The sequence below is a fragment of the Lepidochelys kempii genome, chromosome 2 (assembly GCF_965140285.1).
Source record: "Lepidochelys kempii isolate rLepKem1 chromosome 2, rLepKem1.hap1, whole genome shotgun sequence".
NCBI lineage: Eukaryota > Metazoa > Chordata > Testudines > Cheloniidae > Lepidochelys > Lepidochelys kempii.
The window spans coordinates 186,212,063-186,231,883 of NC_136381.1; the positions used below are offsets into that span (position 1 = coordinate 186,212,063).

A 19,821-nucleotide genomic window follows, 5' to 3' on the forward strand; every position below is an offset into this window, starting at 1 on the left:
TCAGTAAATGATCAACAGAGGGAAGGTTCCTGCTGGGGTTTCCAGTGGGGTCATTTTTTGGGGTCTTCCACTTTTACCCAATCAGGGAACTTTTCTTATATTGTTGTTCTGATCATACCTCACACCTTATGCATATGCATGAGGTTTTCAACCCTCTTTTCCTTATCTGTTCTTCCACAGCCCATTAATATTGGGGTGTCCCATTTTTATAGCTTGTTTCTTAGTTCCTCTTATTCTCATTAGCATTTACGCACAACATGTAACCTGCGGTCAGGACAGGACAAAGTTCCATGATGTTACAATTAGGTGTCTTGTGATCTTGGACAATACATGAGCTGTAGCTCACGAAAGCTCATGCTCAAATAAATTGGTTAGTCTCTAAGGTGCCACAAGTCCTCCTTTTCTTTTTGCGAATACAGACTAACACGGCTGTTACTCTGAAACCTATTGCAATCTAGTTTCTTATAACATCACCTAAACTGTGACTTTACTGGCATAGGGTTCTTTCTAGGTCACCCACTCAGGTCAAGTATTCTTAAATCTATGGCTTAATATGGATAAGCTAAAATCTTACAGGCCTCAGCATGTGGACTTTGCATTCCAGCCATGGTTTACTTATATTCCTAATACACACTTATCACTCCTAATTTCTTCTCAATCTTATACTTCTTTAATCCTACAATTTAAATCTATTGAGTTTACATTAATTATAAGGATAGGTCCATCAATGGCTATTAGCCAGGGTGGGCAGGAATGGTGTCCCTAGCCTCTGTCTGCCAGAAGCTAGCAATGAATGACAGGGGATGGATCACTTGATGATCACTGTTCATTCCCTCTGGGGCACCTGGCACTGGCCACTGTCAGAAGACAGGATACTGGGCTAGATTGACCTTTGGTCTGACCCAGTAGGGTCATTCTTATGTTTTTATATATGAAATAGCATATGAATTGACAATAACACGATGATAAATGGATGATAAAATGAACTAACTGGCTACAAATCGAACAACTAGGTTTTGCACACAGCAAATCACTTTATCTGCCACTGGAATGCAGGCTCTTAGCATCTTATTAGAATAAACAGAATCTTATTAGAATAAAATAAAAAATAATTAGCACTTTTCTTCCATTCATTTCAAAGTACTTTATAAGGTGCGTGTGCCTTATCCCCGTTTTACAGGTGGGGAAACTGAGACAAATAGGTTGATTGATCACATCAAAACTCAAATTTACTTCCATATATTCCTGCCATTAAATTAATTAAGAGTGTACAGTGATCACACTAGTGCAGGGGTGGGCCAACTTTTTGGCCTGAGGGCAGCATCAGGTTTCAGAAATTGTATGGAGGGCCGGTTAGGGGAGGCTGTGCCTCCCCAAACAGCTAGGCATGGCCCGGCCCCCACCTTCTATCTGACCCCCCCTCCTTCTCGCCCCCTGACACCCCCCCCAGGACCCCTGCCCCATCCACTTCCCCTGCTCTCTGTCCCCTGACCGCCCCCAACTGCCCCCCGCCGCCCCATCGAACCCCCCCCTTCCCGACTGCCCCCCCGGGACCCCTACCCCATCCCAACCACCTCTTCTCCCTGACAGCCCCCAGACCCCACACCCCAAATGTCCCCCACTGCTGCCCCCCACTACCCCATCCAACCACCCCTCCTTCCTGACTGGCCCCCCCAGACGCCTGCCCCATCCAACCACCCCTTCTCCCTGTCCCCTGATCACCCCCAGAGCCCCCACCTGACTGCCCCCTGCTGCCCCATCCAACCCCTTCTCTCATTTCTGACTGCTCCCCCAAGGACCCCTGCCCCATCCACCCGCCCCACTCCTTGACTGCCCCCCGCTGCCCCATCCAACCCCTCCTCTCCTTCCTGACTGCCCCCCGGGACCCCTGCCCCATCCAACCACCCCTTCTCCCTGACCATCCCCAGAACCCCTGCCCCCATTCAACCCCCCTGTTCCACACCCTCTGACCACCCCGACCCCTAGCCACACCCCCAGCCCCTGACCACCCCCCAAACTCCCCTGCCCTCTATCCAACCCCCCTCCCCTGCTCCCTGCCCCCTTACTGCGCTCCCGCGCCAGCCACACCGCCCAGCTGGAACCAGCCATGCACTGCACAGCAGAGCCCCGGGTCAGGCTGGGCTCTGCAGCCCCGCTGCCCACAGCATTGCGCCCGTGGCGCAGTGGGCTGAGGCTGTGGGGGAGGGGCCGGGGGCTAACCTCCCAGGCCAGGAGCTCAGGGGCCAGGCAGGAGGGTCCTGCGGGCCAGATGTGGCCCCACGGGCCGTAGTTTGCCCTCCTCTACACTAGTGCAGAGATTCAGCACATTCATTTCAAAAGGCACTGTGGATAAGAATTGAGTGTGCTATATAAGAGATCTGATTAAATTATTAAATTAAATTATTTTTTAAAAATAGGTGAATGATGCATGCTTCCTAGGATAGCAGTGTGGCACCTTACTAAGTAAGGGCTACGAAGTGCACAGAATTAACACTAGTCAGTAGAAGAGTTGAGATTAGACTTCGTTGCTTCCAGTCCAACACACATTTTTCTAAGTCAAAGGGGGCAGAGACTGTACTTCCGGTCTAGAGTTCTGGTTTTGTGCCTGCCAGGTATGAGAGTCAGTGTGGGTTGAAAGACCATGCACTGCTGTTGACTCATAAGAAGCACTTGGAGGCTGGAGAATGCTCAGTGCAGATGAAATGTTTGGATATTTTAACAGCAAGACTCTAACCAACTACTGAGCATGTACAAGTGACAATTTTCAGAGGCTTATGAATCAACAAAATCTGAGCAGATTTTCACTGGGACAGGCAAAGGTACCCTCCTGTTCACCCAGCCCTACCCATCCTCCAAATTTCATGTTCTCGCTTCAAAGTATGGAGGTGCTAGAGCTCTCCAATGAAACCACTAGGAAAAAATGTTAACATTGGAAAAAATTCTATTTTTCCTTAACCTCATTCTTGAAATTAGCTAAACAATTTTTGCTGATGAAGAGGTACAGAAAACAGCTAAAGTCTGGTAAAGTTATAAGCAATTGAAAAGAGGGGCTTATAATTAAAATTGTTAAGCAACTTTTATGATGGGTATAACTATCTTGCTCTGCCGATAATGCTGATTTAAATAGTTTTTCAGAAAGAGTTTCCCAAATCAGTTATTTCATATCCACAGGAACAGAAGTCTGTAAGGAGTCAATGTGTGATCTCACAGCACCAGAATTCCATAATAACTTTACTTGGGAAAAAGGCCTTAACATTCAAATCTAATGTAACTATTATTGTAAGACTATTTGGAAAAATGTATGTGCGTATGTCACATTACAGTAGCAGCGGTGTCAAATCTTTGTATTTTATGTTCAGAGAAATTCTTTACTAACAGAAACACTAGTTTCCCTTAATTTAGCAATAATACTTCACTTAATAAACAGCACTGACTAAATGGAAATACTACACAGAAGCCTTAGCAATAAATGAACAACATGACTAACTGGTGGAGTTCTTGTTAAAACTATGAAAAAAATCAATTGGCAGTCATACTTAAGGTGACCAGATGACAAGAACAAAATATCGGGACACAAGGGGGAACAGCCACAGGCTCACCCCCCAACCAGGGCCGGTGAAGCAAAAAAAAATAAAAGCCAGAGTGTCGCTGACATCGGTCGGGACGCGGGACAAACAACTAAATATCGGGACAGTCGATTTTATCGCGACGTCTGGTCACCCTAGTCCTACTAGACAGTGGTGACTAATATGTAACAGCTCTGTTTCAGAAGCCTTTTCTAGCTGTACTCTTGTTTGATTCAATGCCATTTTGGGAGGTGAGGGAGAAATCTATGGAAAATTAGTGTGTAAAGAAATATTTTAAGTGATAGTAAGGCAAAACAACCAATGTTAATTATATGGAAAGTAACTTACATATGCATATACACTGTTTGTAGATAGACATACCTTTTTGCTGGTTTTATGAGTGGCAAGATTGTAAGATCTTCGGACAAGGACCATGTTATCCTATGCATTTGTACAAAAGGTTCCATAGCTGACTGGGGCCCCTGGGCACTATCACTATAGCAAACTGAGCAGTTTATAACCCAGAATTAAGTTAATTTCCTTGAGTTTATGGATCAAGACAATTATGTGATGTTGCCTTTCAAAATATTTACCACTAACGAATTGTAAGTATGTAAGTATAAAGTTAATATCACAATGTAAGAATTGAGATAGATGCCGAATTTGAGCATTTATTACTCTTGGTAGAAGACTAATTTCTTTCTCATGACAAACTGTGCTGTTAGACTTCTCAGCAGGAAAATTGAAATGAATGAGACCAAGATATTAATAGTTTTCCCCATGATACCTTGAGATAGCTGTAAATGATAGCTGTGTTGATTAAATTTGTACCCCCAGAATGAACTGAAAGATCACAGAATAAATACTGCAAGTGATTAGTCTCAGCCAACCTTGTACTGACCCTGCTACTGGCAGTAAAGTCTCATCTGTTTCCTTTTCCTTTTGAAACTGCCAGTAAAAGGAACTAACTTTTGCGGACATTTTTCTGACACCCCAGTGACTACTGAACTGTGGAGCAAGTTCACTTCCATGAGATTGTTAGGAAATGTTCTCCCTCTAATCTTCTTACAAGGACTTAAAAACACAGTCCCCTTTTTAATCACTTTTCTCCACTGACATACCACTGGCTAGCAATGAAAAACTATTAAGTGTAGCAATGGTGTCATAATCAGTTTTTTCCAATTCTATTGTAATAGTATTATATCCACTGATTGTAACAAGAAGGTAAACTTTAGGAGCCAAGACCTATCCTGGGAAGCCTGCATGCAGCCACTGATGCCAATAGTATGCACAAACTTGTATCAAACAGTATAATTTGGCCCTAATTATAAAGTTTATGGTGATTATTTTGCCATAAATAAGCTACACCAAGGCACAAAATGAACCATTTAACACAAATGAAAGAGTCTGCTTTAAAACATAAGAAACCACTATCACAGTTAAAGGCAACTGCACTTGTATTCCCCATCTATGGTAACCAGGGGACTGTCAGGTCTCTGGCTCCCCAACTGTCACCTCTCTTGGGTGGAGACACATGTCTCTCTCTCCCTTCTGATCAGGCTGCACAGTTCCCTGTCTTCACTATTATCCCCAGCAGAGCTAGGCCTGCTTGCTTTCTCTTCAGAGATGGTTAACAGTGTGAACCCCCATAGTTATAATTACCACACCGCTCATTTTATGCGCTACAGAGAAAACATAAAAAACAATAAAAACGTATGTGCAATAAGCTTCCCAGACATCACCCCAATCCTAACATGAGCTCTGGCAGTAGCAGTTCTTCAACACCCAACGCAAGGGGTTTCCTTGTAGTTTCAAGTTCATCACAGCTTCAACTCAGAACAAGCATACAGTTTTAGGGGGCCCAGTCCTTCCAATCCTTCCCTAAGGATTGGGGCCCTCTGTGGACCACAGGTCCTGTCCGATTGCTGGATCAGGAAAAAGGCATTTTAAAACCAGGCTATTTATTCAAAATCCTTTCTTTGTCTATGGGTACCTGGAGAATCCAGTCTGAACTACTATATGCAGACCTCACTGGGTGTCGGGGGTGGCTTCAAAGGGACTGATATCCAGAGGAATTACATTAGCATCCCCCTCCTCCATCTCCCTGACCACTGCCACATCAGCATGGTTCAATTTGTGTTCTGAAGGTTAGTATCTGTTGTGATAAGAAAATTCCAGGCTCCCTGTCCGTTCAAGTCTTTGCCCTTTTGCCCAGCTTAACAACATTTCCCTCTATTTACGTCAACACCTGCCCACCAAGAGCTATTGAAACAACTTCATTTTGATAGGACATTTCTACTAGCAATAAAAGGGTCTTACTGGATTTATAAGAGAGAAGTACTTCACAAAATAGCTGAGGGGATATTCCAAATCAACCACTTTGAACTGCAACAAAGTAGCTCTAGGCTGACGCACAAGTACAGATGATAAAAGTATTGGGTTGTTGTTGTTTTTTAAATAAACTACACCGGAGCAAAGTAACATTTAACCAACAAGAAAAGGCGTACTAGTGGCACCTTAGAGACTAACCAATTTATTTGAGCATGAGCTTTCGTGAGCTACAGCTCACTTCATCGGATGCATACTGTGGAAAATACAGTGAGGATATTTATATACACACAGAACATGAAAAAATGGGTGTTTATCATGCACACTGTAAGGAGAGTGATCACTTAAGATGAGCTATTACCAGCAGAAGTGGGGGGGAAACCTTTGTAGTGATAATCAAGATGGGCCATTTCCAGCAGTGAACAAGAATGTCTGAGGAACAGTGTGGGGGGGGATAACAAGGGGAAATAGTTTTACTTTGTGTAATGACTCAACCACTCCCAGTCTCTATTCAAGCCTAAGTTAATTGTATCCAATTTGCAAATTAATTCCAATTCAGCAGTCTCTCCTTGGAGTCTGTTTTTGAAGTTTTTTTGTTGAAGAAGAATAGCCACTTTTAGGTCAGAAATCCTAATTTAGTGACCAGAGAGATTGAAGTGTTCTCCGACTGGTTTATGAATGTTAAAATTCTTGCCATCTGATTTGTGTCCATTTATTCTTTTACGTAGAGACTGTCCAGTTTGACCAACGTACATGGCAGAGGGGCATTGCTGGCACATGATGGCATATATCACATTGGTAGATGTGCAGGTGAACGAGCCTCTGATAGTGTGGCTGATGTGATTAGGCCCTATGATGGTGTCCCCTGAATAGATATGTGGACACAATTGGCAACGGGCTTTGTTGCAAGGATAGGTTCCTGGGTTAGTTGTTCTGTTGTATGCTGTGTGGTTGCTGGTGAGTATTTGCTTCAGGTTGGGGGGCTGTCTGTAGGCAAGGACTGGCCTGTCTCCCAAGATTTGTGAGAGCGATGGGTCGTCCTTCAGCATAGGTTGTAGATCCTTGATGATGAGTTGGAGAGGTTTTAGTTGGGGGCTGAAGGTGACGGCTAGTGGTGTTCTGTTATTTTCTTTGTTGGGCCTGTCCTGTAGTAGGTGACTTCTGGGTACTCTTCTGGCTCTGTCAATCTGTTTCTTCACTTCAGCAGGTGGGTATTGTAGTTGTAAGAATGCTTGACAGAGATCTTGTAGGCGTTTGTCTCTGTCTGAGGGGTTGGACCAAATGCGGTTGTATCGTAGAGCTTGGCTGTAGACGATGGATCGTGTGGTGTGGTCAGGGTGAAAGCTGGAGGCATGTAGGTAGGAATAGCGGTCAGTAGGTTTCCGGTATAGGGTGGTGTTTATGTGACCATCGCTTATTAGCACCATAGTCTCCAGGAAGTGGATCTCTTGTGTGGACTGGTCCAGGCTGAGGTTGATGGTGGGATGGAAATTGTTGAAATCATGGTGGAATTCCTCAAGGGCTTCTTTTCCATGGGTCCAGATGATGAAGATGTCATCAATATAGCGCAAGTAGAGTAGGGGCATTAGGGACGAGAGCTGAGGAAGCGGTGTTCTAAATCAGCCATAAAAATGTTGGCATACTGTGGGGCCATGCGGGTACCCATAGCAGTGCCGCTGATCTGAAGGTATACATTGTCCCCAAATGTGAAATCAACCATTATTTTCTAGTGGAACCAGGATTAGGCCCTAATTGTTGGTTTAAAAATGCAGTTATCTACTCTACTTTTTTCTGGTCTATAAAGAGCCTGTGCCAACCAGATATGAGACATTGCCCTCCCTTTCGCCTTATACTGTATATTCATTAGAAAATCTAAATTCAGGAATCATGTTCCTCTCCATTCAACTGTGTTTGTGGAGAAAAAACACAAAGCGCCCATCTTAAACTCAGGTGTGTGGGAAGTGTGATTTTCACTTATATTCTACTTTTCCTGTTGCCCATCAGCGTCTGAGCATCTGCAAGTGGTGCTTCCTGTAGTTGAAACCCAATTCACATTTAACTTTTACACTTTCCCTTGGTAACAGCTAGGCAAAAAGGACACAGAAATTCAGATTTTCTAGACAGACTCATAGATTTTAAGGCCAGAAGTGACCATCATGATCATCTAGTCTGACCTCCTGCACATTTCAGGCCACAGAACCTCCTCGCCCACCCACTCCTGCAATAGGCTCATAACCTCTGACTGAATTACTAAAGTCCTCAAATCCTGATGTAAAGACTTCAAGTTACAGAGAATCCACCATTTACTCTAGTTCAAACCAGCAAGTTGCCTGTTCCCCATGCTGCAGAGGAAGGCAAAAAACCCAAAGGGGTCCCAGCCAATCCGACCTGGGGGAAAATTCCTTCCCAACCCCAAATATGGTGATCAGTTAGACCCTGAGCATGTAGGTCAGACCCACCAGCCAGATACCTGGGAAAGGTGAAGTAACTCAAAGTCCTCCCCATCTAGCGTCCCATTTCCAGCAGCGAGAGATATTTGCTAATAGCAGTCATGGAACAGACCATGTGCCATTGTAGACAGTATCATCATACCATTCCCTCCATAAACTTATCAAGTTCAGTTTTGAAACAAGTTAGGTTTTTTACCCCCACTACACCCCTTGGAAGGCTGTTCCAGAACTTCACTCCTTTGATGGATAGATGTCTAATTTCTAGCCTAAACTTGTTGATGGCCAGTTTGTATTCATTTGTTCTTGTGCCCTCTCTCTAATGGAAATACTTCACCTCATACGTCCTACGACTGTATCAGCCTTTTTCATGGCCACATCACATTGGCAGCTCATAGGCATCTCATGATCAACCAATACACCTAGCTCTTTTTCCTCTGTTGCTTCCAAATGATACGTCCCCAGTTTATAGTAAAAATTCTTGTTGTGAGTCCCTAAATGCATGCCCTTAACTATTACATTTCATCCCATTTCTATTACTCCAATTTTCAAGGTAATTCAAATCTTCTTGTATGATATTCCTGTCCTCTTCTGTATTGGCAATACCTCCCAATTTTGTCATCTGCAAATTTTATTAGCACACTTCCACTTTTTGTACCAGTCATTTGTTCTCCAATCTATATATGGAAAATTAAAGTCTCCCATAATCACACAATTCCCCATAGTATTTATTTCATTAGTCTCTCTCGAAATCAGATGCTGGGGTTCTGTAGGCAACCCCAAAGCATTTTTCTAGTGGAACCGTTACCTTTCATCCCCCTCAGTAAAACAGATTCCATTTTATCCATTCTGTCACTTCTAATTTTTTTACTCTACCTAGTCATTAATATACAACACTATTCCCCAACCTTTACCTTTATTTCTTTCCTGAACAGCACATACCCTTCAATACCTGTACTCTAGTCATGACTGCTATTCCACCATGTTTTTGTTATCTCTGTAACATCTGGTTTCACTTCCTGCACCACTCATTTTAATTCACCCTTTTTGTTATCCAGGCTCTTTGCATTGGTGTTCAGACATCTTAGTGGTTGCTGATTGGCTTTGCCCAGATTCCTTGATGCAGCATAGTGGGAGCGTTTGCACACAATATATGAACCTTGCAGGGAGAGAGAGAGAGAGCAAGCGCGCGAGCACGGGGTGGGGGGGAAGCATACATGCATATAACAGGGGTGGCCAAACTTAGTAACCCTCTGAGCCACATATGGCAATCTTCAGAAGTTCAAGAGCTGGGGCGTGCCTGCCAGGGCTTCAGCCCTGTTCCTGCTGAAGCCCAAGACCACAGGCACTGATTTTTGTTTTTGCTGGTGGATCCTTTCCACCTTCTAGTTTCACTGTGTGTCATGTACATGCTCCTGCCACCTCCCCGTGGTTTGTGTATGCTGACCATCCTCTACTGTTTTCAGTGGGTGCTTGAGCCCCCAAGCACCCACGGAGTCAGTGCCTATTTCCAAGACCCCCCTCCCCATGGGGCAGAAGCCAGAGGTGATACATGGGGGCAGGACATGTGGCTCTCATGCCCCTCCCCCTGCAGATTTTTGCCAGGGTTTGCTAGTCCTGCTTGGTCACATGGTGCCACTAAGGCCCCTCCCTGCACAGCCACTGCTGGAGCTGGTAAGCTAGGAGCTGCAGCCATGGGGAAAGGAAACTGCAAACAGTTGAGAGCTGGAGGAAGAGCCACTGCTTTTGCTGCTGCCTCTCCCCATGGAGCTAAAGCAGTAGCCCCTCACTGCAGCTTCCAGCTGTTTGCCACTGCTTCTCTACCCAGAGAGAACGCTTGGGAGCTGCAGGGAGGGGCCGCTGAGGTTAAGAGGGAGACATGACTCATTGTGTTGCAAGGTAGAGGAAAGGGAACGAACTTTTAAATTGTGTCCTCCCACTCTCAGCAGGCATCAGTCCTCCCTGGCAGAAGCCCTGAGATGCCTCCCCCCTGCCTGTCTGGTAGGTGGAGAATGGGGGTGAGGAATGTAGGAGGGCGCAGCATGCCACACTAACTGTAGAAGAGCCACATGTGGCTCGCGGTTTGGTCACCCCGGCATATAATTTACTCAGAAAAAAAAAAGTTTAGGAAAGATTTAAGATGTTTGCACTCAGATGGCATGGTGACTGGTACTCTCAAAGGCAATAAGGTTTTAATTAAAACATGCCTTAATATTTTAATCATGTGTTTATATCAGATATTTAATTTGAAAAAGTGGTAAGTTATAAAAAGTGGCAATAGAAAGATCTGCGTTAGAAGGGATACATTGTGTGAGGCAGTTCAGAAAATCTAAAATAAGTTGAGCCATGGCACTATTGCAGGATATTGTCATACTGTGGACTAAACAACAACAATACAGATTATCCAATCCCTTATCAAACATACCTCTAGAAATGCAGGCTGTCCCAAAGACATGGTTAATAGATGTTTCACAAAAACCATGAACCACAATCAACTTCCTCATACAAAATGAAATGTAAGCCTACATATATCATTGCTGGGGAAGGAAACTGAGAGTGCTGCTTCCCTTGTGTGTTCCCGCCTTGCTTCAAAGCCTACAGAAGCCTCTCAGGTCTCAGTTATGTGGCTTTAGACGGGTAGGTGAGAACACTGCAAGTAGGCCAAGCTCTACAGGAATATTCCCTAACCCAAAACCATGAGCCAAGAACAGCACATTACTATAGATTTACACTTGCCCCTTGGGAAGATCATTCCAGGTGCAGATGGCTGGAGAACCTCGAGAGGGAGCAAAGGACTGAAGAAGAATGCAGCTCAGCAGGGAATTGAGGACTGTCAAGCAAGCTCACTTTTTAAAAGTCTCCTCTTTTCTCATGCTAAAACAAGTGTTATAAAAATAATCTGTGGTGACCATTCTTATTTTTAAGATGTCTTAATTTACGAAGTTTTTCCACAAAAACTGCATTGATGACAAGCTCCCATAGGGAACTGTTTAGCCTTTTTCTTTGCTGAGAGACCTCAAAATGTAAATGGTAGAGTCTTTTTATAAAATATGGAAGATGAGTACAGTAGTCATCAGATCCCTATTTTAAGCCTGGAGTAGATGAGCCATGAAACATTGACTATCTTGTTTTGAGAAGTTGATTCTGATCAGCCCATCTTTGGTCCTATGCCCATGCCCCTGACCTTGAATAGGTGAATGCAGTGAGCAGCTAGCTCTCCTGACTTTCTGGAGGTTTAGGGGTGGAGGGGGCAGGAGGGAAGTGAGGAGGCCCTGAAGTGGCAAAAACTTCAATTCAAAAAGTATCTTAAACAACTATTTTGAGTGTGTCCTAACTCAAATCCCTTGCCAATTTCACTTCATGTTTGGTAGACAGATTCTACTAGACTTAGTCTAACCAATGCTGAGCTGGTTGTTCCTTGGTTTGCTGATTAGCAGGTGGAATAAATGGAAACTCAGTTGCAATCTTAACTATGGAACAGCTGCTTCAGTTTCGTAGACCAGCAGAAGTCAAAGGACAAATTCACAACAGTCACACAAAACATCTTTTTTATAGTAATGAGAATAGCAAAATGTTTAACAAATTTTAAACTATTCTTACCTCATTTATTTTTTATTTACTTATATGATTTACAAGGCCTTGATTAGACAAAATAGCAACTTGGTAACTAAACTCAAAACCAAAAAGAGATACAAACCAACAGAATATAGAAGGAAACCCCATGTAGTTCTGTAAAATATATCACACCCAATGCACGCACTGTTCAAATATTCCCATTACTATTGAAATGAAGATTTTTGTAAAGAAACATTTTGGTTTAGTTCAAGTGCAGTTACAGTTGAATTATGCTGTAATTTAATTCTGATCACATCGGGCCTAGTGTTTGGACTGCAGCAGCAGCAAATCTCTCAAGAGGTTTAGTGCAGTCAGAAACTGGAATACAGCTTTGAGTATTTAACAGACAGGAGCTATAGACTGCATTCAGTAGAGTATGATACATTAATTGGAGCTAAAGTTTTAGTATGCTTATTGCAAGTTTCTCTCATTTTTAACGAGCAGAACTTCTTTGCAGACATGTTATTGCTGTGGGTAATAAGGCTGTTGAGGGTAAGGGTATCCAGGTTGCTGAGGTCCTGGGTATGGTACTTGTCCAGGGTTCTGATACATTTGTGGTGCATATGGCAGATTATACTGGCCATAGGTGTAAGGATTGTAGCCCATTGGCATTGGCATCTGGCAATACCTGTGGAAAACAGCACCCATTAATTGCAAAAATTACAAGTTAAATACTGAGGTAGCAATAAAATGCAGCATGAGAGAGAAAGCTAAAAAGGCAAGGAACCCACGGCAGACAGTTGCAACTTGTTTCCCCCTTTACAGCATTTACTACTGCACATAAACCTCTAGGAAGCATGTATTAAACCAGCACAATACCTTGAAGTGAAATTCAGCAAAAGGAGAAAAACAGCAGCTTTTCATAACTAGGAAGACCATGACCCTGCTCTAAACCAATTCCCCCCCCCCCTTCTTAGAAACAATGTTGAATATAATTGTATTTATTAAGTATTTTTAGACTGTGCCAACTCACCTGGTTAAGACAAGGTCTGCCTGGATAGCACTGTGTTCAATCAGGGGCAGTACTCAATGCAACAACAAAGGTGACTAATAGGAAGAGAGTCTGCCTCGGAAAGGGAGATATCCCATTCGATCTACTGGCTACAACAAGGTGGAAGAGAGACAGGAGTGGGAAAAGTCCACAGGGAGATAGGCAGGCATTAGCAGGAGCTGCAGCTGACAAATGACTCCCAATTCTGGCTATGCTCCTAGGGTGCAGGGGAAAAAAGTCTCATCTCGTGAGGTCATCCAGATGTTTGAATAGGATTCCCTTACTAGCCTCTTCTCCCCAGTGTCGGCTCTAGTTGCTACTTAATTCTCCATTCTTCCTTTTACATTTGTGTCTGGGGCAGTTAGAGGATATACAGGACATACATAGCAGCAGGTACCAGAGGAAAGGCTGACAAGAGGTCATATATATATACTGCTGGTGATGACCACAGGAAAAGTAAGGGGTTCTTGGATGATGAAGACTCCTTCCCTTTGCTCTCCTGGCAGCTTTGCAGAGTGCCAGAACAAGCTATCAAAGGCTCCCTCCTGCTCTTGCTAGAGTCTTCACAGTTCTCCCCAACAAGACTCAGTCCCCACCCTGAGAGAGGCCACATGCCATCTTTAAGAAGCAGGATCACAAAGACTCTTCCTGACAGTTGACCCAGAACTGCTAATGCTGCACTCTATAGGCAGACTGTATGTCAACCAGAAAGCCAAGATAGAATCTGAAAAAGCTAAATACAATTGCAAAATTAAAAGAAATTTATGTTTTTTAAAAGAGGCTCTCTGGGATTTTAAGAGTGTAGGGTGTTGCCAATTATATAAGTGTGCTGTCATTAAGGGAGTGGCAATACCAATTCTTCAGTTCTTATGCAAAACGTACTACTTGCAAGAGCTAAATGAAAAGATGATTTTTTCTTCACGAATCTTCCCTTAGCATGTAGCAATACAAAACTCACTACATAGCTCTCATGTCAGGAGGACAGAATTGAAGGCTATAAGCTACATTTATCCATCCTGCACTCAAATCAAGTAAGGGTATTTCAGGAGGTTCCCACAGTATAGCTACTAGTCTTAAAGAGAGAAGGGACATAAGATATAAAAATGAATACCCAATACTAATTATAGAACAAGAAGCCAATATTGCACACGGAAGAGAGATCCGTAAAATTCTATTAATGCTTCTTCAAATAAGCCTTTACAAGAGCATTTCAAACTCTTCCCATCTCCCCCCTCAAAAAGTGCATTAATCAAGTCTAAAGCAGCATCGTAGACCATCATGAGTCCTCACATTTGCAACTACATGACATTGCTCTAGCAATCATTATATGTTTTAGCAGTCTTTAATACGATGCAAGAACTAGAAGCAAGGAGATCAAGCACTTTGTGACTAGTCAGTTAAGCAAGGACCCCACAGCAGTCCACAGACCAGTTTAAGAATTGCTGTCCTATACTAACATGTATCTGAACTGTAGACGTGACAAATCGAAGAAATGTCAGATCTTAACACAGAAAAGGAAACCCCAGTGTCCACTAAAAGCAGCTTATTTAAATTCAATTCACATTTAACAAAATAGGCATTTTTTGGTGTTGTAAATTAGATTATCTATGAAGTACTTAAGCATTCTGATAGTTTACCCTGGGTATCCTGGATAGGTTGGGTAAGGGGGTCCCTGTGCCTGTGATGGTCCAGTGCTAGCTACAGATGAACCAACTGGAGAAGCAGTAGCTCCAGTGGCTGTTGATACAGGAGGGGAGAGAGTATTTGCTGTAGAAATCACTGGTGGTGGAGGGCGTGCTGGTGGTTGTGGTTTACTAGACTTTAAAAAAAAAAAAAAATCAATTAGACCAAGTTTTTCAAGGCAAGCACCAGGTTCAATTCTATAATTTTTTTTTTGGTTTTACACAATGTTATACATTTATGTTGCTGTATAATTGCTTAATTCAAACTTTTTAGAAAGTTTGAGACAAAATGAAAGATGATAAAATGGAAACAAAGTTAACTATAAACCTTATTACTTGCAACCACTGACATTTCCTGAATGCTTTCCCGGCCCCCCCGCCCCTCCTTGATTTGGCAATAGATATTAAAATATAATACAGTAGAACCTCAGAGTTATAGACACCTCGGGAATGGACGTTGTCCATAACTCTGAACAAAGTGCAGTTCAGGCTCCAGATCCAGCAGCTGAGACTCCAGGCCAGGTTTCAACAGCAGCTGAGCTCCCTACTCAGGCCTGGAATGCATGATTGTCTCCATTCAGGCCTGCAGAGCTGTGTGTGTGTGTGGGAGGGGAAATGGGGGGGGGGGGGGAGAGAACAGTGTGTCCCCCTCTCAGTGTGGGGAAGGGTAAAAATGGGGGGGGGGGGGGTGTGTGAGAGAGAGAACCCAGTGCAAACCCCAGCTGCTTCTGCTCTGCTGGCTGGCTCTGGCTGCCTTGGGTTAGCAGCCCCAGCGTCTTGCTGTGAGTGGGTGCCCCGTGCATGTGAGGGTGGGGTCAGGCCCAGATGTGCCTACCTTTAGATGCAATTCAGGCACAGTACAGTAGCGTGTGTGCGCGCTGCCTGAGTGATTACTTCCAGTTTCATTTTGTGTCCAGTTGATCGGGCAGTCCATGACTGGTGTTTCTATCTTTAAGGTTCTACTGTACCCCAATACATTAGAGAGACTGATATGCAAAAGTTCTGATAATCAAATACTGTTACAAACCATGGCCTATCTGTAATCAACTTGTATATAACACAAGCCTTTACTTACCACCATGGTTCTGGGTGCTGGAGTTGGAGTAGTTGATGCAGCAGGTTTACTTCCTCCAGCTGCTGCAGTTTGGTATGCAGGCTGTGAAGGAACAGAGGGAGCACTGGGTTCTCTAGCAATGCTTTGTTGTAAGTCTCTGTTAAAAAGAGTAAAAGTATAGTTTAGATTTTAGCTGATTTTATATTTCTGTTCACTAACAACCTGAGGCAAGACAACTCAGGATCTGGCAGTGTCAATCTTATTTTAAAGCGTAACACTTAATATTGGACCCACTTTTGACTGGAGAACGATCTCACCTTGTTCAGTCCTTCCTCCAGCCAATCCTTTTAACAACTTGCACAGCTATTTCCTCTTCGGGCCCTTACTCAAGCTCCAAATCCACCCAGAATATAGTTTATTAAGTGAGCCAAGCTTTAGGAAAAATATACTCCTAGAAAAATCAGGAACGTTTCAGCAACTTTGAGAGTCTCTGAAAGTATGTCTACAGCCTATCTCCTAGCCCAGGCAGACAGACGCGCACAACCTTGGCTCAAGCTAGCTCATTAAAAACAGCAGTGTGGATTGCAGCAGTGGCTAAGGCTAGCTGCTCAAACTCAGACACCACCACTCCCCACCATCTTCCGTCCAAACTGGGTAGCTAGCCCACCAAGTCCAAAACTCCTATTTTTAAACATACTAGTTCAAGCTAAGCTACTGAGAATCTCTCTACCAGTGTAGATGTACTCTTGGGTTACAAAAGGTACCTCAAGACTAGGACATACTGATAAAAAAAATCTTAAGCTCTTTACTCTGCAAAGTGATTGTTTCACATACAGAGGACAAATAATTTCAGATGACATACATTTTTATTTAATTTAGGGCAAGACCGACCATGTTTCAGGGTACGATGGAAAAGTTAGTCTGCTAGATACTCCAGTGGATATGATCTTCTGCACTAAAATGAACAGTCCAAGGTTCATTGTCTACACTGGTAATTTACAGCACTGCACCTTTCTCGCTCAGGGGTGTGGAAAACACTCTTCTGAGCGCAGCAAGTTTCAGTGCTGTAATGCGCCAGTGTAGACAGTGCACCAGCTGGCAGCTAGATCCAGACAGTGCTGGGTAGCTACACCCCTCGTGGACGTTTCTTTAAAAAAAAAAAAGTCCTGCCACAGCGCTCTGCCATGACGACACAAGCCACGTTAAAGCACTGCCTGTGTAAACTAGCCCTAAGAAAACTGGGGCAGTGGGAAAACACTTGAATAATGCAAACTGCCAGAAACTCGCAGCTCTCAGAACACTTGTTCTCACGTTCTTCAGCATGCAATCTCTATTTCTTGAGTTAAACTTTACTAAGCAAGCATCTTAAAAAGATACATAGAGAGTTCAGAAACTATAACATACTAAAAGAAACACCAAACAACTACCCTTTTCTTAGGATATCAGAGTTCCTGGGAATTCCAGCCAGAAATTTGGGGATTGAAGTCAGGTATTCTAAGAAATGTAGCATATTCAAAGATGTTGGGATAATGCTAAATATTTGAGATTTGGCCAATTCTACTGAGAGACTTTAGGAACCATTTAACATTTAAGGGAAGTCTACTTCACATAAAAGTATGTTAAATTAGGTAAAATCCAAAAGTGTCACAGCTGGAAATTTGTACGTGGCATTTTGAAACAGAAAACTGAAAAAGAAAAATGTATCATTCTCTCCAATCTCGCTAATAATAAACTAGAGTTTCATACTATAACAAATATGAATGTCAACTCAGAAGAGAGATAAAACTGGCCAACTATTGGTCTTGCTGGTTAAGTGAGAAAGAAAATTGTCATTGGAGTTAATGGAATGAGAGATCTCTTGTGAACAAGAGATCAATACTGTCTTGGTGGGTTTTTATAAAAAAAGGTTATATGAACAGCCAAACTCAATTTGCTGCAGACAGTGGAACTACTATTTATTAAATACCACATCCCAAAAGTGTCACAAACAGAATGCAACATCTTAGGTGAAGGGATTTCTAGGGGAGAAATCCAACAACTAACTAGCATTTCTTCTCTAAAGTTAAGCCCTGCACATCTGCAGCTTAACTTTATGCTTAAAAGAATTTAGGATATTTTAGCCATCTTAAAAACAATTTAAAGACTAAAAACTAGCCTTTCAAACTACAAAGTTCTTACAGTGCTAAAAGTAAAATCCATTTTAATGTTCCTCCTATACCCTGATTAACATGAAAATGAAAACTGTCAAATTATGGCTCCAAAGGTTCCAATGCCAAACAAGAAACTACCTGGGGATTTTGCGGGGTGGGTGGTGGTGGTAGGTGTTTTACTGACAACTAGGAATTTAGATTTTGCATAATGCAGAAGAGTTTTTAGTAGAGATGTACTACAAACATCCTGAAAAGTCTGATCATCTTACCCTGTCCTACTACAACTTTCTGATGGCGATCAATTCTTAGTACAAGCAACAACAATGCTAGTGACACTAACCAACTACTGACAGAATGGTAATATTTTGTTTGCACTAATTTTATAGCTTTAACCGTACACTGAGAAAGTGAGACTGTCAGACTTAAGAGGGAATTTGGTAATCCTCACCTCAAATATACCACAGTGGAGAGAGAGACTTTAGGTTTCTCTTTGTTGGCTTGATGGTGTGGGCAGGCAAGCAAACTCCACTATTAAATGTTAAGATTTACTTTACAAGCACAATTTCCACATAAAGCACTTCTTAAAAAAAAGGATAGGATAGGATTTGGGGATTAAGTGTTAACAGGGCATGTGTATTGATTAAAGTAATACATTCCCCAAGTAGTTTCAGTATCAAGCAGCCTTCACCAATGCTTTGGTGAATAAGATGATTTGGTTAGAAAAAGATAGAACATATGTGGCTTTGATAAGCTTTCTTAAGCAAGAAAAAGGCCAAGTGATTATGACCCTCAAAAAGCATATTACTGCACTAGCCTTATCCATGTACATAGCACTGTTGCAGCATGATACTGTCACCCTACATATGAAGGCTGAAAAGCTGTGCTGTTGCCAACTGTTCATGGTGTGCTTGATTAAGCTACATAACATAACTGTCACAAGATCAAACGGCAGTCCACCCTGGTACTTGGGTCTCAAGCACTTGACAATGCTAGCTTATTCACCGGAAGGAGAGAGATTAAGGCAAAGAGTCAGTCAAGGATTCTGTGATTTTTATGAGACCTCTAAAACTTCCTCAAAATTCCATTAATACAAACCTGGGGGGGGGGGGGGGGGGGAGCACTCCTTAGTTTCTGCCCTGGATCCCAGACAGTCTAATGCCTGACCTGGTTGTTGCTTATCCAATAAGGTTTTTTTTAACTGAGCAGTAAATCATGAGGAGCACATGTGTCAAGGTTCCTTCCCCACTCTGAACTCTAGGGTACAGATGTGGGGACCCGCATGAAAGACCCCCTAAACTTATTTTTACCAACTTAGGTTAAAAATTCCCCAAGGCATAAAGTCTTTGCCCTTGGATTAGATAAAACACTGCCACCACCAAATGATTTAAACAAAAAAACAAAACAATCAGGGAAAGGACCACTTGGATTTCCTATTTCCCCAAAATATCCCCACAAGCCGTTATACCGCCTTTCCTGGGGAGGCTTGAGAATAAACAAGGTGAGCACAGACCAGTCGGATTTTTAAGACCCAAAAAACCCAATCAGATTCTTAAAAAACAAAAAACTATTAGAAGAACAAAAAAAAAAAAAAAGATAAGAACTCTAAGATCAGAATGGAAGATAATCTTACAGGCAGTCAGATTCAAAATAGAGAAACCCTCTAGGCAAAACTAAGTTACAAAAAGACAAAACCAGGAATACACATTTCCTCCAGCACAGCGAATTTCACAAGCCAAAACAAAAAAACCCTAATGCATTTTCTAGCTAGATTACTTACTAACTTTACAGAAGTTGGAGGGCTTGCATCCTTGATCTGTTCCCAGGAAAGGTACCACACAAACAGACAAAAGCCTTTCCCCCCCGCTCCAGATTTAGAAGTATCTTGTCCCCTCATTGGTCATTTTGGGTCAGGTGCCAGCCAGGTTACCTGAGCTTCTTAACCCTGAGCTTCTTAACCCTTTACAGGTAAAAGGACTTTGCCTCTGGCC

General features: G+C 42.8%; 1 protein-coding gene across 2 annotated transcripts in view; it reads right to left on the minus strand.

Annotated features, from left to right (window-relative positions):
- Positions 1-11,872: 11,872 nt before the first annotated feature.
- Positions 11,873-19,821, minus strand: part of PDCD6IP (programmed cell death 6 interacting protein) — a 58,189-nt gene continuing 50,240 nt past the window's right edge. For both annotated transcript variants that reach the window (XM_073333071.2, XM_073333070.2), the window contains exons 16-18: positions 15,705-15,840; positions 14,585-14,766; positions 11,873-12,584 (exon numbers count right to left, since the gene is read on the minus strand). In XM_073333071.2, coding sequence (XP_073189172.1) covers positions 12,419-12,584; positions 14,585-14,766; positions 15,705-15,840 — 484 coding nt within the window. In that variant the 3' untranslated portion in view covers positions 11,873-12,418. The remainder of the gene's footprint in view (positions 12,585-14,584; positions 14,767-15,704; positions 15,841-19,821) is intronic.